Raw genomic sequence first — 17,140 nt, 5'->3', positions numbered from 1 at the left:
TTAAAGGTTAGGCATAAGATTAGCAGTGTGATTAAGGTTGAGTTTAAAATCTAATTTTAAGAAGATAAATTGTAGACATGGGCAAGGTTTTGTGGCTATGGAATATCCCTGGGTCGCTCCTCTTTTCAGTTCGCTGCAGCTGGCGACTGGAACGAGCTGCAACAAACACTCAAACTGGACAGTTTTATCTCCATCTCTTCGTTCAAAGACTCAATCATGGACACTCTTACTGACAGTTGTGGCTGCTTTGTGTGATGTATTGTTGTCTCTACCTTCTTTCCCTTTGTGCTGTTGACTTTGTCCAATAATGTTTGTACCATCTTGTCATGTGTTGCTGCCTTGTTATGTCTTCGGTATCTCTTGTGATGTGTGTTTTGTCCTATATATAATTTATTTTTTATCCCAGCCCCCGTCCCGGCAGGAGGGCCTTTTGGTAGGCCGTCATTGTAAATAATAATTTGTTCTGAACTGACTTGCCTAGTTAAATAAATGGAAGCCAGTGACAACCGGGGGGCTTTTGCTGTGCTGTCAAACGTGTTTCTTTGAGTTAATAGATCTAACGCTGGGTGAACATAGTGGTGAAAAATATTAACAGGATTTTCCAAATCCCAATAGATCAGCTATTTCTTGTAAGACCCCTTTCTGTGTTTGCAAACATTGCCTCAAGTTGGTGGCAGAACAATGGAGTTCTTGCAGAACGCCAGCAAAAAAAAGTCTATTTACATGTTGCTTATGAGTGCATTTCACACTACTTTCGGATTATAATTTGATTTTAAAGTTCGTATGAATGTCTTGCTTAATATGTTTGTGTCATCGCAAATCAACTGCGTTATACTTAAAACAGTTCCAAGCAGTAAAATGGCTCTTTGGCTAGCGTTCGTTACAGCTATATATCGAGCGTTAGCTAGAATGCTACCTGCTGCATCCAAAATAGTTATTTTGCAAAGATCACAACCAAATATAATCTTTGCAAAATAACTATTTTGGATGCAGCAGGTAGCATTCTATCTAACGCTCGATATATAGCTGTAACGAACGCTAGCCAAAGAGCCATTTTACTGCTTGGAACTGTTCAAGCAAGAATCAAGTGATTTTATTTAGAATAAAAACGTAAATCTAAGATATGTTGAATGTGTCAGATTCCCGTGGCTTTCTTTCTGCCATCAAGAATGACGCGCATCTGTGCGTAACGTCAGTGTGTGGTGTTCTGGAAAGGGGTCTATACAGTACTTCATTATAGTCATGTACAATGACTAAAGTAATAATTACAATACAAGTTAAATCAGTATACATAGTTTATTACATTTCAACAAAGTGCTGATAAAGTTGAGGTGGACTGTCTTGAGGTTTATCAATTAGAAAACGTTTTACATGGGTTATATGTTTCCAACTCATTTGATCGGTTATATTTTCACAAGTTACAATCTTCTTCACACAAAACCATTTAACACTCCAGCTACAGTTGAACGTTGAAACCAAAAAGGGGGAAACAAGGCATGTTGTTGTGATGTAATGCCACATTCTGTACTTCATTCCACACTTCAGTCAAAAGTGTATGTCTGAAATTGCACCCTATTCCCTATGCAGTGCACTACTTTTGACCATAAGCTCTGGTCAAAAGTAGGGAACTATATAAAAAGCAGAGTGTGCCATATCTGTTGCACCACAAATACTTTGACATACGAGTTAGCATGTCTGGGACAATAGAACCACCCGAATAATCCCATAATTGCAGGCTGCGATTTAAAAAAATGTATTTATAATTTTCAGGGGGTGCCGCAGCTATGCTGCCCCACCCAGCATGTCCCTCAAGTTCTATCCAACACGTCGCCAGTACTTGACATCCTGTATTTGACCCAGGTGTGACTGCATCCTGAGTTGTATTGATCATGACTATAAAATAAAAAGGTAGGTAGAACAGAACCGGGAAGGAAGACAACACGTGTTCATTCAGAGAGGACGGAACTGGTGACTTGACAGGTGTTCATTCAGAGAGGACGGAACTGGTGACTTGACAGGTGTTCATTCAGAGAGGACGGAACTGGTGACTTGACAGGTGTTCATTCAGAGAGGACGGAACTGGTGACTTGACAGGTGTTCATTCAGAGAGGACGGAACTGGTGACTTGACAGGTGTTCATTCAGAGAGGACGGAACTGGTGACTTGACAGGTGTTGGGAGCTCATTTCTTGAACCTGCTGAAGTGTTCACGGGAGATGATGAGTCTCTGGATCTGGGCGGTGCCTTCATAGATCTGGAATGAAAGAAGCAGACATCAAATGTCTCCAATGAAGTCTATCAGTTTTCCATACATTAAAAGCCAGGAGTTTTTCCTAACCAGTTGACCAGACTAGGGAAGTGTTCAGTGAGGCACAACGTGGCTAAACATTTTGCAACGGAAACCAAAAATGATTGGTTAAGTTCATTCAGGTGGTAATGTACCTCTGAACACAACCCAGGAAGTAGTCTAAAGCTAGGACCAAGTTTATCCAGGTCTCGAATTCACAAAGTGGGAGTGCTGATCTAGGATCAGGTCCCTTCCATCCATATAGTCTTACTCCTTATGAGCTAAAAAGGGGACAACGAATTCTAGCACTCGGATGCTTTGTGAATACGGGCCTTGGTCAGATAACTCTATGCATACAACAATAGTGGTGCAGGCTACTAATTGGTCGTTCAGTATTCTTACAGAACTTTTTAAAAAAACAGTAGATGAGGTAGAACTGCCCCCACCTGGTAGATCTTGGCATCTCTCATCAGTTTCTCTACGGGGTATTCAGAGTTGAAGCCGTTTCCTCCAAACACCTGCACGGCGTCGCTGGCCACCTGGTTGGCGATGTCTCCGGCGAATGCCTTAGCGATGGAGGCGTAGTATGTGTTCCTCCTCCCGTTGTCAACCTCCCACGCTGATCTCTGCCAGCCCATCCTGGCCAGCTCCACCTTCATGGCCATCTCAGCCAACAGGAACGACACCGCCTGGTGCTGTGGGGAGGGGAAGTCAAACCTCAGAGTATTGAGATGTGTTCAGCAGGACGCAACGTTTTGGAACTTTCAGACAAGCGATATGCCATGTAAGAATAAACATGCCTCTGATAGGATAAAGAATCATGACGGCTAGGAACTGAACACGGCCCGCCAGTTTCCCCAGACTAAGATTAAGTCTAATCCTGACAAAAAAGGCACTTTCAAATGGAGACTGCAGTAGCATTATCAATGGTATGAGGCCAAAGGTCAACCCTTAGAGCACTAGGGCCAGTTTCCTCAGACTACTCCTGGACTACAAAGTACTTTCAATTGTGATGAGCTCTTGTTGAGACTGAATCTCTTCATCTTCAGTAAGGCAACATGCTAATACCCATACTGACATTGCTTCATGTATTTCTATGTGGAACTGTGAAACAAAGTGATGAACCTCAGCAATGAGTTTTCCGAAGGTCTTCCTCTCCAGAGCGTAGCCAGTGGCTTCATCCAGAGCTCTCTGAGCCAGACCTGTAGCGCCTGCTGCCACCTGGATGCACAGAGGAACTCTCATCACTAACTCATAATATGGCAGATAAGAGTTACAAAATTAACTTTCCCACAATTCCCAGGTTTTTAGCACAAAACCCTGCAATCCTTTAGCCAGGATTTCTGTAAAACCTTGGGATGGTTACCGGGAATTTTGCAAACCCAACCGCAGTGGTGTCAAACAATGCAGCCCGCCGTGTTGTCTAGGAAACAATGACTCACTGGTGGTCTGGTCTTGTCGAAGGCTCCCATGGCAATCTTGAAGCCAGCTCCTTCTCCAATCAGAACATTCTCCTTGGGTATCCGGACGTCCTCAAAGGTGATTCCTCTGGTGTCTGAACACCGCTGACCCATGTTCAACTCCTACACACAGAGCAATATTATAGGTTACCTATAATATTGGGGCGGCAGGTAGCCTAGTGGTTAGAGCGTTGGACTAGTAACCGAAAGGTTGCTAGATCGAATCCCCGAGCTGACAAGGTAAAAATCTGTCGTTCTGCCCCCTGAACAAGGCAGTTAACCTACTGTTCCCCGGTATCCGTCATTGTAAATAAAAATTTGTTCTTAACTGACTTGCCTAGTTAAATAAAAGGTCAAATAAAAATATAAGTAACATGTTCAACTCCTACACACACATCAATATTATAGGTTACTATAGTAACATGTTCAGACGCCAATCTCAGATCCTCTACAGTTTGCAGCATACACAAGTAAGTCATTTTATAAGTTCTAGCTAGCTAAATCATTGGGCATGTCTGCGCAACAACAAAAAAAATATAGATCCAGTCACTACTACGTAGAATTGTTGATCGAGGCGTGGTGGTGACAGAGTGATATAATTGATCAGCCATTGAGACACTAGATCTTTACCTTCCTGCCAACTAGTATTCCAGGTGAGTCGGCGTCTACGATGAAACCTGTGAAAGCCTTGCTGGTTGGACACTTAGGGTCTGCATCCGTACGGGCCAGCAGGAAATACCTGTGAGCATTGACAAGCCGGTCATAATCACACCACATGCTGCCTGGGGAAGAAACTAAAAAGACAAACCTCATCTTTTTCTGGAGAAAACATTTCATTCACAAAGGGGCATTAATGTGTTCAGCATGGGGGAAGATTGTCTTTATTGACAAATCACTTTAAAAATGGTGGTGTGCGTGTCTCCTCTCACCAGTTGGCTTTGCCTCCGTTGGTGATCCACATCTTCTGCCCGTTAACAACGTACTCGTCTCCTTTCTTCTCCGCCCGCGTCTTCAGGCCCGCCACGTCAGAGCCCGCGCCAGGCTCCGTCACACCGTACGCCTGGCAGTCAACACACAGTCAGCATTTTCTTATCATACTATACAAAATATTTGATCTCTCTCATGGAATTACAGTAGGTTACCGGTAGCCTGTATCGATTACCCTTTTCAGACATATAACGGAATGTGGCGGAAACCTTCCCTGGAGATGAACAGGCATTTTACTGTAAAGGATTACCGCTTCTGAAGCAGGACTAACGTCCATCACTAGGCAACCAGAACGGTTTTAAATCAAATAATAAAAAACGACCTAGCTGCGGCAGACTAATCGACAAAAAAAAATATATACTTTAAAAAAGTTTGTTGAATACCGTGACTTACCAAGACGTTTAATGTAAATAAACACATCTAGCTACAATACCATAAACACATTAAATCAGATACGTTTATTGTTGTCAGGGAACAAATACAACCTTTTACGCCGGAGAAGAATTATACGTCTAGAGATGCGGTACTTTAAAAAATAGCAGCAATAACTTTTCAGGCTATTGCCATGTTACTGTAGCCTATGTCTCTGGAAAGGGTTGTGGACTAACCTGTACCCCCTGCACATTGACGCAGTACCAGTACCCCCTGTATACAGCCTCGTTATTGTTATGTAAATATCGGGTTACTTTTAACTTTAGTTTATTTAGTCTATTTTCTTAACTCTATTTAATTAAAACTGCATTGTTGTTTAAGGGCTTGTAAGTACGCATTTCACTGTTGTATTCAGCACATGTGACAAATAAAATTTGGTAGATAGAACTTCATTGCCTGTCCCTAGCGGTCGTACATTCCTAATCAGAGAATTATTCAGAGAATTATTCTGCATTGATATGGAATTTTATGATTATTTTTTAAATTGTTTTAACGGAACACCAATTTTTAAAAATGGCTGTTTAAACATTAAGCAAAATTGCCACATCCCTTCTCTGGATGACATCCTCATGATGTGCGTTTCCAACATTAGAGCTGTTTTCATAAAGAAGGTAAATCTGCTTCGTGTTTTGTATCCTTACCACGATACTGACGAGTATCGCGATACCCTGGCCCTACTATACGGTGTCCCTCCCCTCTCTCGCTATACAAGATGTGAGTGTTTGTGTAAGAACCGCAATCAATCAGTCTCCTCCGTTCCAAAAAATACTGAATCTCAGGAGTCAATTCCTAGTGGAATCAAATCTTGACACTCAAGAAATGGGAGTCTACACCAGGAGTTGACTCTCCACCACTACGTCATCCTCATAAACATTAGCAGTTGGACAAATGGCAGAGAAAGGCAAGCGACAACAGTGAAGTACAGTACGGCAATACTTTGAGAAGTTATGTGACAAATTGGTAAAATGCTAACATCGCCAGGTTGTATTGAGGTACTGTAACAGTAGTACAGGTGCAATACTTAACCATGACTCAAACGTAATAGAACCATATGGATATTGTGACGACACTGGGATTTGTTTTATATTTTTTTATAATTTTAAGGGAAAACATAAAACAATGAATAAATGTTTTCCCACTTGTCACATCCCTAATTCCTTCTTGTATTTCATATGAACACTTACACACATGAGAGGTTCCTCTGTCATTCTGCCCAGGTACTTCTTCTTCTGGAAATCATTACCTGCTATGATCACTGGCATTTGCTGTGAGGAAGAAACAGAAGAGCTCTTTAATGCCTGTATAGAGTTGCAAAAATACAGTCACGGTTTTTTCTCTCACAATTCCACAGTTTTCCAGAATAAGCAGGAAATCTAGGAATCCTCCAACCAGGAATTCTAGAAAACCAGAGAATTTGAGGAAAGTCTGACTTTTACCAGCCTAAGAAGAACTCAGGATGAACCAGGGTTACAAGATGACAGTATTACACACCAACAGCCACTATGAACCTCCAATTCACAGCAGGATTATTTTAAGACCTAATTAGCCATGTATCCACTATACATGTAAAACCTGGAACACTTGGATTAGATTCAAAATCTTAGGTTTTTCACTCTTTATAGTTTTACAGCTCAAATGACAATGTGAACTTACACCAAGAGAGTTGGCTTCGATAGCAGTCTGGACTCCTGTGCAACCATAGGCCAGCTCTTCTGTGATGAGGCAGGAGTCGAATATGCCCAGACCCATTCCACCACAGTCCTCTGGAATGTGAGAGTTCATCAGGCCCAGCTCCCATGCTCTCTTGATGATGGGGAAAGGATACTGTGGGATAAAGAGGGTTAGGGTATGTGGTCCAATACGAAGCAGCTGCTGGCTGAACTGACAGCTACTCGGTATACAAACAGGTTGAGAAAGCACGCCACCGCTCGGTATACAAACAGGTTGAGAAAGGACGCCACCGCTCGGTATACAAACAGGTTGAGAAAGGACGCCACCGCTCGCTATACAAACAGGTTGAGAAAGGACGCCACCGCTCGCTATACAAACAGGTTGAGAAAGGACGCCACCGCTCGCTATACAAACAGGTTGAGAAAGGACGCCACCGCTCGCTATACAAACAGGTTGAGAAAGGACGCCACCGCTCGCTATACAAACAGGTTGAGAAAGGACGCCACCGCTCGCTATACAAACAGGTTGAGAAAGCACGCCACCGCTCGCTATACAAACAGGTTGAGAAAGCACGCCACCGCTCGGTATACAAACAGGTTGAGAAAGCACGCCACCGCTCGGTATACAAACAGGTTGAGAAAGCACGCCACCGCTCGCTATACAAACAGGTTGAGAAAGGACGCCACCGCTCGGTATACAAACAGGTTGAGAAAGGACGCCACCGCTGCTCGCTATACAAACAGGTTGAGAAAGCACGCCACCGCTCGGTATACAAACAGGTTGAGAAAGCACGCCACCGCTCGCTATACAAACAGGTTGAGAAAGGACGCCACCGCTCGCTATACAAACAGGTTGAGAAAGAGCTGAGCACCAGGTTGATGTCTTCTACTCACTTCCCCACTCCTGTCGTAGGCTGCTGCAACAGGGACAATCTCTTCCCGGGAAAACTTCCTGGCTAGTTCCTGGAACTCTTTCTGCTGGTCTGTCATCTCTGTTGATGGTCAGACAGAGGGAGGGAGGAAGGGGAGAGAGAGAGAGACAGGAAGTCTATAAATACACAGGTATGCATTGACAGAGAGCTCTGTCCCAACAGCTGGCACAGGATGACGGTGTAACTAACAGACACCGAGACACCAATGGCAACAAGTGTTTGGTCAGTGCGTTGCAAAGCGTTCAGCACTCACCATAGCAGAGCCCTGTCCAGCACTCACCATAGCAGAGCCCTGTCCAGCACTCACCAAAGCAGAGCCCTGTCCAGCACTCACCAAAGCAGAGCCCTGTCCAGCACTCACCAAAGCAGAGCCCTGTCCAGCACTCACCAAAGCAGAGCCCTGTCCAACACTCACCAAAGCAGAGCCCTGTCCAACACTCACCAAAGCAGAGCCCTGTCCAGCACTCACCATAGCAGAGCCCTGTCCAGCACTCACCATAGCAGAGCCCTGTCCAGCACTCACCATAGCAGAGCCCTGTCCAGCACTCACCATAGCAGAGCCCTGTCCAGCACTCACCATAGCAGAGCCCTGTCCAGCACTCACCAAAGCAGAGCCCTGTCCAGCACTCACCATAGCAGAGCCCTGTCCAGCACTCACCATAGCAGAGCCCTGTCCAGCACTCACCATAGCAGAGCTCTGTCCAGCACTCACCACAGCAGAGCCCTGTCCAGCACTCACCAAAGCAGAGCCCTGTCCAGCACTCACCAAAGCAGAGCCCTGTCCAGCACTCACCAAAGCAGAGCCCTGTCCCATACTCACCAAAGCAGAACCCTGTTGACGGAGCATTCTGAGAGCTGGTAGCAGCCACGGCTGCAGCACTGGTACTCTGGAGCCGCAGGACAGACTGCACACCCCCTCTCAGAGCCTTGAGGAGAGGTAGAACAAATCAACTACAACCTTATGGCTGTGCAAGAGCCAAGGTGACACAGTGATTACGTGCCAAATGGCACCTTAATTCCCCATGTAGTGCACTACTGTGCCCATAGGTAACAAGGTGCCATTTGGGACACAGGCAGAGAGACCTCATCCCACTAGCTAATGAATACAAGCATATTACTATAGGTAGGTCAAATGTTACGATTTCTAATGGATTTTAGAGGGATCTTTACTTCTGGTCTACAGTAGTTAGAAGGTGTACAAGAATGGCAGAACTGTTACGTCAACAATTGACAACACCAAGAGGTTGATTGAAATGGTTTGAATATGGGGTTAGCTGCGTCACGTCTACTAGCTAGTTTATAACACATTTTCACAACAAAACGGCAACGCTATAATCTATCAGAAAGCGAGCATGTACATGTGGCGCAGAAAGGAACCAATGCCTTTCACACTAACGTTAGGCATTAATTAACGTTATAGCTAGCTAGCTAACTTAATGCTAGCTGCATTTTCTCGGCTAGTAAGACAGCTGTCAAATGTGAAAAGATCTCGATTTCTCGAGAAACCTGTCAACTAGGAACTACACAAAGCTTAAAGACATCTTCATTAACTGTTAAAGCACGTCAGTTATTTGTTTATTAGCTGTATTTACCTTGTTGAAAAGCATTGCTATTGCTGCACTTCAGACGTCCGTGTCGTAAAATCCTTGAGTACCCACATCGCGTTCGTCCCACACAAAAATACATGTTTCATCCAATCAGGGCTGCGGGTTCTGTCACATGACGTTATGTCAGTCGGGAGATGACTTTTCACCTACTTTCTTACCTAAGACAAAGACCTTCTATAATATTGACAAGATAGACGAGTGACCGACATTTATAAATATGTCTCAGAGATGGAAGGCAGGCGAGATCAGGTGAGACCATTCTAGCCAATGTGAAAATTAACAATAAAGAAATGTTGTTGACCAAATTCGACACGTTTTCATTAGCTAGGTTTCCATCCAATTGGCGAGAATTTTTTTTCATGCGAATATTCTAAAATCTGCATAAAGAAAATAAATGATCTTTCGGCATTCGTACAATTGTACCGGAACGTCCTGTTTTGATTTTTTAAATATATTGTATGACTTTACTGCATTAAAAACTGTGGATGGAAACGTACTTATTGACTTCCATATAAAAATTCCTCACTTCATGGTTTTATTTTCGTGAACAGATTTTGGGCGGAGTAAACCCTCTCGCTTCGTCTTTTCCTCTGTGCGGATATCCATTACAATAACACAATATTCTCATTTTACAAAATAAATCATTTGAAATCATTTAATTAAATGCTGTATTCAATAATTTATATTTGTATATACTAACCATAGTTTGTGTAAGGACAATAATGATGTTATTTGATTGTGAACAAATTAGTGAATTTTATTAAATACAATTATATAACATAATCTTAAAATAATATATTTTCCTTAGAGATATTTTATTACCTATATTTATCATGTTGGATAAGTCAGGAATGTGATGTTGGCAAGGGTAGTTATAATATAGACAAGATAAGCTCTTGTCCTGTCATAATTATATAACAACGTCAAGATCAAGCAAAGTGGGAAAATACAGTTTCACACTAACAGTTTCATGGAAAGATACACCTTGCACGGAATGGAAAATGACAGGTTGTACAATATATACAGTATGTCACACAGCCTGATTAATGGTTGTGTGACCGTTCTATGAGCCTCGTGGCTATCAGAGTAGAGGTCTATCAGAGTAGAGGTCGATGCAGTGTGTCCTCAGCCAACTGTTCACAGTACAAACTACACTGAACAAAAATATAAACGCAACATGTAAAATGTTGGTCCCATGTTTCATGAGTTGAAATAAAAGACTGCAGACATTTTCCATACACACAAAAAGCTTCTCTCAAATGTTAGTGAGCATTTCTCCTTTGCCAAGATAATCTATCCACCTGACAGGTGTGGCATATGAAGAAGCTCATTAAATAGCATGATCATTACACAGTGCTTGTGCTGGGGACAATAAAAGGCCACTATAAAATGTGCAGTTTTGTCACAACACAATGCCACAGATGTCTCAAGTTTTGAGGGAGTGCGCAATTGGCATGTTTACTGCAGGAATGTCCACCAGAGCTGTTGCCAGATAATTTAATGTTCCTTTCTCTATCATAAGCCGCCTCCAACATCGTGTTTGAGAATTTGGCAGTACATCCAACCGGCCTCACAACCGCAGACCACGTGTATGAAGTTGTGTAGGCAAGCTGTTTGCTGAGGTGAACTCTGTGAACAGAGTGCCCCGTGATGACAATGGGATTAGGGTATGGGCAGACATAAAATACGGACAACGAACACAATTTAATTTTATCGATGGCAATTTGATTGCACAAAAATATAGTTAAATATATCGTTTTTAAGGTACAGTATCTGTGACCAACAGATACATATCTGTATTCCCAGCCTATAGAATAACAGCTGCATAGTGTGGATCCCAGCCTATAGAATAACAGCTGCATAGTGTGGATCCCAGCCTATAGAATAACAGCTGCATAGTGAGGATTCCAGCCTATAGAATAACAGCTGTATAGTATGGATCCCAGTCTATAGAATAACAGCTGCATAGTGTGGATCCCAGCCTATAGAATAACAGCTGTATAGTATGGATCCCAGCCTATAGAATAACAGCTGCATAGTGTGGATCCCAGCCTATAGAATAACAGCTGCATGGTGGGAATCCCAGCCTATAGAATAACAGCTGCATAGTGCGAATCCCAGCCTATAGAATAACAGCTGCAGTGTGAATCCCAGCCTATGGAATAACAGCTGCAGTTTGAATCCCAGCCTATAGAATAACAGCTGCATAGTGAGAATCCCAGCCTATGGAATAACAGTGGGGCCTTTATTGCTTAATCTAATTCATGCTGATTTTAAAAATCCATAGGCCTAAGGACACATGCTAAAACTCACACACTTTTGATAGACTTAAAAGGGGCAATATGTAGTTGCTACATCCATTTTGGGACTTAAAAATTATATTTACAGTACCAGTCAAAAGTTTGGACACAACTACTCATTCCAGGGTTTTTCTTCTTTTTTTTTACTACATAGAATCAAAACTATGAAATAACACATTTGGAATCATGTAGTAACCAAAAAAGCATTAAACAAATCAAAATATATTTTATTTTTAAGATTCTTCAAAGTAGCCACCCTTTGCCTTGATGACAGCTTTGCACACTCTTGGCATTCTCTCAACCAGATTCATGAGGTAGTCACCTGGAATGCATTTCAATTAACAGACGTGCCTTGTTAAAAGTTAATTTGTGGAATTTCTTTCCTTCTTAATGCGTTTGAGCCAATCAGTTGTGTTGTGACAAGGTAGGGGTGGTACACAGAAGATAGCCCTATTTAGTAAAATACCAAGTCCATATTATGGCAAGAACAGCTCAAATAAGATAAAAGATAAAACAGCAGTCCATCATTTCTTTAAGACATGAAGGTCAGTCAATATGGAAAGTTTCAAGAACTTTGAAAGTTTCTTCAAGTGCAGTCACAACAACCATCAAGCGCTATGATGAAACTGGCTCTCGTGAGGACCGTCACAGGAAAGGAAGACCCAGAGTTACCTCTGCTGCAGAGGATAAGTTCATTAGGAGTTACCAGCCTCAGATTGGAAAGGAAGACCCAGAGTTACCTCTGCTGCAGAGGATAAGTTCATTAGAGTTACCGGCCTCAGAAATTGCAGGCCAAATATATACTTCACAGAGTTCAGGTAACAGACACATCTCAACATCAACTGTTCAGAGGAGACTGCGTGAATCAGGCCTTCATGGTCGACTTGCTGCAAAGAAACCACTACTTAAGGACCAATAAGAAGAAGAGACTTGCATTCCTCCCGGGTGGCGCAGTGGTCTAGGGCACTGCATCGCAGTGCTAGCTGCGCCACCAGAGTCTCTGGGTTCGCGCCCAGGCTGGGCTGGGTTCGCGCCCAGGCTCTGTCGCAGCCGGCCGCAACCGGGAGGTCCGTGGGGCGACGCACAATTGGCATAGCGTCGTCCGGGTTAGGGAGGGTTTGGCCGGTAGGGATATCCTTGTCTCAGTATGTAAAAATGTATGCACTCTACTGTAAGTTTATTTAGAATTCAAGACACATTTAACCAGCATGGCTACCACAGCATTTTGCAGCGATACGCCATCCCATCTGGTTTGGGCTTAGTGGGACTATCATTTGTTTTTCAACAGCACAGTGACCCAACACACCTCCAGGCTGTGTAAGGGCTATTTAACCAAGAAGGAGAGTGATGGAGTGCTGCATCAGATGACCTGGCCTCCACAATCACCCGACCTCAACTCAATTGAGATGGTTTGGGATGAGTTGGACCGCAGAGTGAAGGAAAAGCAGCCAACAAGTGCTCAGCATATGTGGGAACTCCTTCAAGACTGTTGGAAAAGCATTCCTCATGAAGCTGGTTGAGAGAATGCCAAGAGTGTGCAAAGCTGTCAAGGCAAAGGGTGGCTACATTGAAGAATATAAAATATAATATAGACTTTTTTGGTTACGACATGATTCCATGTGTTATTTCATAGTTTTGATGTCTGTAACAAAGAAAACCCCTGGAATGAGTAGGTATGTCCAAACTTTTGACTGGTACTGTGTATATTCTTGAATAATAGAACTTAGAAATGCCTCCTGATCTTAGTTCAACTGTCAAACCCAAAATATAACCTTGTTTTTCTCCAATTTTGGTAAACATTGTAAACGTAACAAACACTGTAAAGGCTCTTAACATGGTTAAAACTATAATTTTGATATAATGGACAGTCAGTCCTTAGCTCTATTAATCTGAGAGTGGTTACATTTCTCCAGGCCCATCCCTCAGCTTTTTTATCAAAACAGAGGCGGTGTTTGCCATTTTGTTATTGTTTCATCTGTGGATTTGCCCTTTAAACAGCTGCATATTATCAAGATTAAGTGTCACCAACTAAAAGGTCAACAATAGGCCTATAGCAAATGCAGCATATGGCATTCATTTATCACATGTAAATAGCACTTTTCAGTAGTGCTCAAAACATGCCATTCCATGAGCTCAGCATTTATTTTTCAACTCAATGTGCCCAATCAGTCCTCAATGACAACAAAATCATAAACAACAGAGTAGGGCTGGCTGATAAGTCCTTAGGTTTGGGGTCATGCTCAGGTAAAACAATTTGGCTAATCTACACTTCCATATTACCAAGTCCTATTCTAGAAGATCAATGGGTATTACATTTATTGGAATTCTGATAGACTTTGGTTTAATACATAAAGATAACATTTAATTGTATTATTATACGTAGTAGAAAGCGTCAGGTTAGCCTAAATAACCATAAAGTAAAATGTAACATACATATTTGGCCAGCTATGTAAACTTTAACATTGGAGGCAGGGTAGCCTAGTGGTTAGTTTAGGGACGGCAGGGTAGCCTAGCGGTTAGTTTAGGGACGGCAGGGTAGCCTAGCGGTTAGTTTAGGGACGGCAGGGTAGCCTAGTGGTTAGTTTAGGGACGGCAGGGTAGCCTAGCGGTTAGTTTAGGGACGGCAGGGTAGCCTAGTGGTTAGTTTAGGGACGGCAGGGTAGCCTAGCGGTTAGAGCGTTGGCCAAATACCCGAAAAGGTTGCAAGATCGAATCCCCGAGCTGACAAGGTACAAATCTGTCGTTCTGCCCCTGAACAACGCAGTTAACCCACTGTTCCTAGGCCGTCATTGAAAATAAAAATGTGTTCTTAACTGACTTGCCTAGTTAAATAAAGGTTAAAAGAAAATGTTGTTCAATTGGTAACATACATTTTTGTCTTCTTCTAATGCCTCTTACGGGGAAAGTAATCTAACAGAATGTAATCAAATTACGTTACTGAGTTTGGGGTAATCGCAAAGTTACTGATTAGAATATGATAGGTAACTACTAACAGATTACATTTATAAAGGAACCTACCCATCCCTATCAAATGGGTGACATGTCTGCTGATGCAAGCAATGTTAGAACTGGGACATTTTTCAGCTTCCAGGATGTTACGCAACTCCTGATCCTCTTATACTACCAAGATGAATGCTGGTCTGTGGTACTGTATGTTACGCACGCCTCTATAAAGAGGGAACGCAACTCCCTGCTGCAACTCAACTCCCCGTGAAGCGAAAGAGGTATGGACTGTAGGTGCGAATAAGGATGACAAAAGTCAGAATTTACCGTTACTAGGATTTATTTCCTACACGGTAATATGGGGAAAAGGGGCTGGACGGAACCAAAGGAAAGAAAGTAAATATCAAAGCTCCCCCTCTCCTATCTAACCTGCCTACCCACTTAACTTACCTATCTTAGCACCACCTGGTGCCCTAACCAAAATACAAGGGGGTGGTCCGCCCAGGTCTTACCTAGTGTGCCTAGACATTGAATATACTACGGGTATATGTATGCCCTCGGGCCTCTTGCCTAAGCACTCCCTAAGTGCCTTCCCCTTCCCCCCTGGGAACAAATGAAACAGAATAATTATTAACAATTTCACAAACACTTTACAACAAAACTGAGTAAACTAACTCAGGCCACTAAAGAAACTTTGACAAAGCAACAAACACAGAACATATCAAAGCTGCTACCAACAACAACTAACACATTACATACCACACTTTCTGTTAAACAACCAACACTATATCACAATCTAATTCTCCAGCAAAAAAAATCTCTCTCTCTCTAATCTTTCTCATGATCTCATCTCCTCTCTCTCCAATCTCCTCTCTACTGAACAGAACACTGGTTTTTATATCTTCAGGTGGCAATGTTAATTAGTCAGCTGCTTCTTGACGAGGGGGCGGGGTCAGCTCCAATCACCAATTAGCCTGGGGTCGACCAATCAGCTGGTTGGGGAGTATTTCAGGAAGCCATCTCCTGAAACACACACACTCAAATACAAAACAGAACACAGAAACTGGGGAACGTAACACAGGAATTGTGTACAGATCCTTGCATTATCATGCTACGACCAAGCTACGGTCGTTGTCTGTAGTTTATGCCTGCCTGCCCAGACCACATCCCCACCGAGGGGTACTCCGTTCACATCAGCAAACCGCTCGCCCACATGACGCCATACACGTGCTGTGGTTGCATGTACTGGCAAAAACTATAAAATGTTGGGAAGCGGCTTATGGTAGAGAAATGAACATTCAATTCACTGCCAACATCGCTTGTGGGCATTACTGCAGTCAGCATGTGAATTGCATGCTCCCACAAAACTTGGGACATCCGTGGCATTGTTTTGTGACAAAACTGTGCCATTTTGCCCTCAGTACAAGGTGCACCACCGCCCATCCACGTTGACAGGACCACAGTGGAGAAGGTGGAAAGCGTCAAGTTCCTCTGCATTAAACTGAAATGGTCCACCCACAGTGTGTGGTGAAGGCACAACAGTGCCTCTTCAACCTCAGGAGGCTGTAGAAATGTGGCTTAGCACCTAAAACCCAGAAGACAAGGTCAGTACAGCTGCATCAAAGCTGGGACCAAGACTTAAAAACAGCTTCCATCTCAAGGCGATCAGACCTAAATAGCCAGTACATTAGAGGCTGCTGCCCAATATACATACTTGTGATCACTGGCCACTTTAATGTTACCATATTTTGTATTACTCAACTCATATGTATATACTGTAGCTTCGTCTTCCGCTGACTTCACTCATCCAAACACTACTTAACTCCGGTCCTTTAGAGGTGTATTGTTAAATATTACTGCATTGTCAGAGCTGAGAACAAACATTTGCACTACACCTGCAATTGCATTTTCTAAACACGTATGTGATGTGACAAATAAAATGAGCATGCAGTTTAAATCAGCCACACCTGTCAGGTGGATTGATCATCCTGATAAAGGAGAAATGCTCACTCACAGCAAAGCAAACAAATTAGTGCACAACATTGGAGGTAAGATAGTTGTGCGTATGAAAAATGTCTGGGATATTTTATTTCAGCTCATGAAACCAAAACTTTAAATGAAGCTTTTAAATTTGTTTTTCACAGGCCTATAAGTATAGATGTAGCCTAAAATAATGAAAACATTAAATTCATGACCTCAAAATGATGCTCTTGGCACATCTATTGTTAATCCAGATATAAAGGGAAGATTCCTCTCAGTAGCAGTCTATCAAATACCCACCAGGGTTTGAATGTTTCTGAAAACCCGAGGAGTAGATGGTTGAGGCGGGACTCGCAGCGCGGCAAACATCCCAAACAGAACCAAGTTCTATTTCAGCGACTGGATACAGCGACACCTTTTGACATGAAGTGTGGATGGAATGTTTGAATAATAGGTAAATTGGGCACCGCTGGCACATTCAACTTGTCCTGTCCGACTGTAAGGTTGATTTAGTTACATCTAAAAGAAAGACCATGAAGCTTG

General features: G+C 42.8%; 1 protein-coding gene across 2 annotated transcripts; it reads right to left on the bottom strand.

Moving 5' to 3' along the window:
* Positions 1-1,277: 1,277 nt before the first annotated feature.
* On the bottom strand, positions 1,278-9,441 carry acadm (acyl-CoA dehydrogenase medium chain). 2 transcript variants are annotated; one of them, XM_039004439.1, is made up of 12 exons: positions 9,360-9,441; positions 8,588-8,693; positions 7,730-7,827; positions 6,819-6,989; positions 6,350-6,430; positions 4,676-4,806; positions 4,377-4,485; positions 3,729-3,869; positions 3,412-3,507; positions 2,733-2,981; positions 2,156-2,253; positions 1,278-2,117 (listed from the first exon to the last, which is right to left on the bottom strand). In XM_039004439.1, the coding sequence occupies exons 1-11, from the start codon at positions 9,372-9,374 to the stop codon at positions 2,182-2,184; spliced, it is 1,269 nt and encodes a 422-aa protein (XP_038860367.1). In that variant the 5' UTR covers positions 9,375-9,441; the 3' UTR covers positions 1,278-2,117; positions 2,156-2,181. The 2 variants fall into 2 exon arrangements, with proteins under 2 accessions (XP_038860367.1, XP_038860366.1); XM_039004438.1 differs by having other exon boundaries at positions 1,278-2,253.
* Positions 9,442-17,140: the final 7,699 nt, after the last annotated feature.

Source organism: Salvelinus namaycush, chromosome 11, assembly GCF_016432855.1.
Source record: "Salvelinus namaycush isolate Seneca chromosome 11, SaNama_1.0, whole genome shotgun sequence".
NCBI lineage: Eukaryota > Metazoa > Chordata > Actinopteri > Salmoniformes > Salmonidae > Salvelinus > Salvelinus namaycush.
Note: the sequence above shows the minus strand (reverse complement) of the source record. Positions and strands in the feature narration are given on the sequence as shown.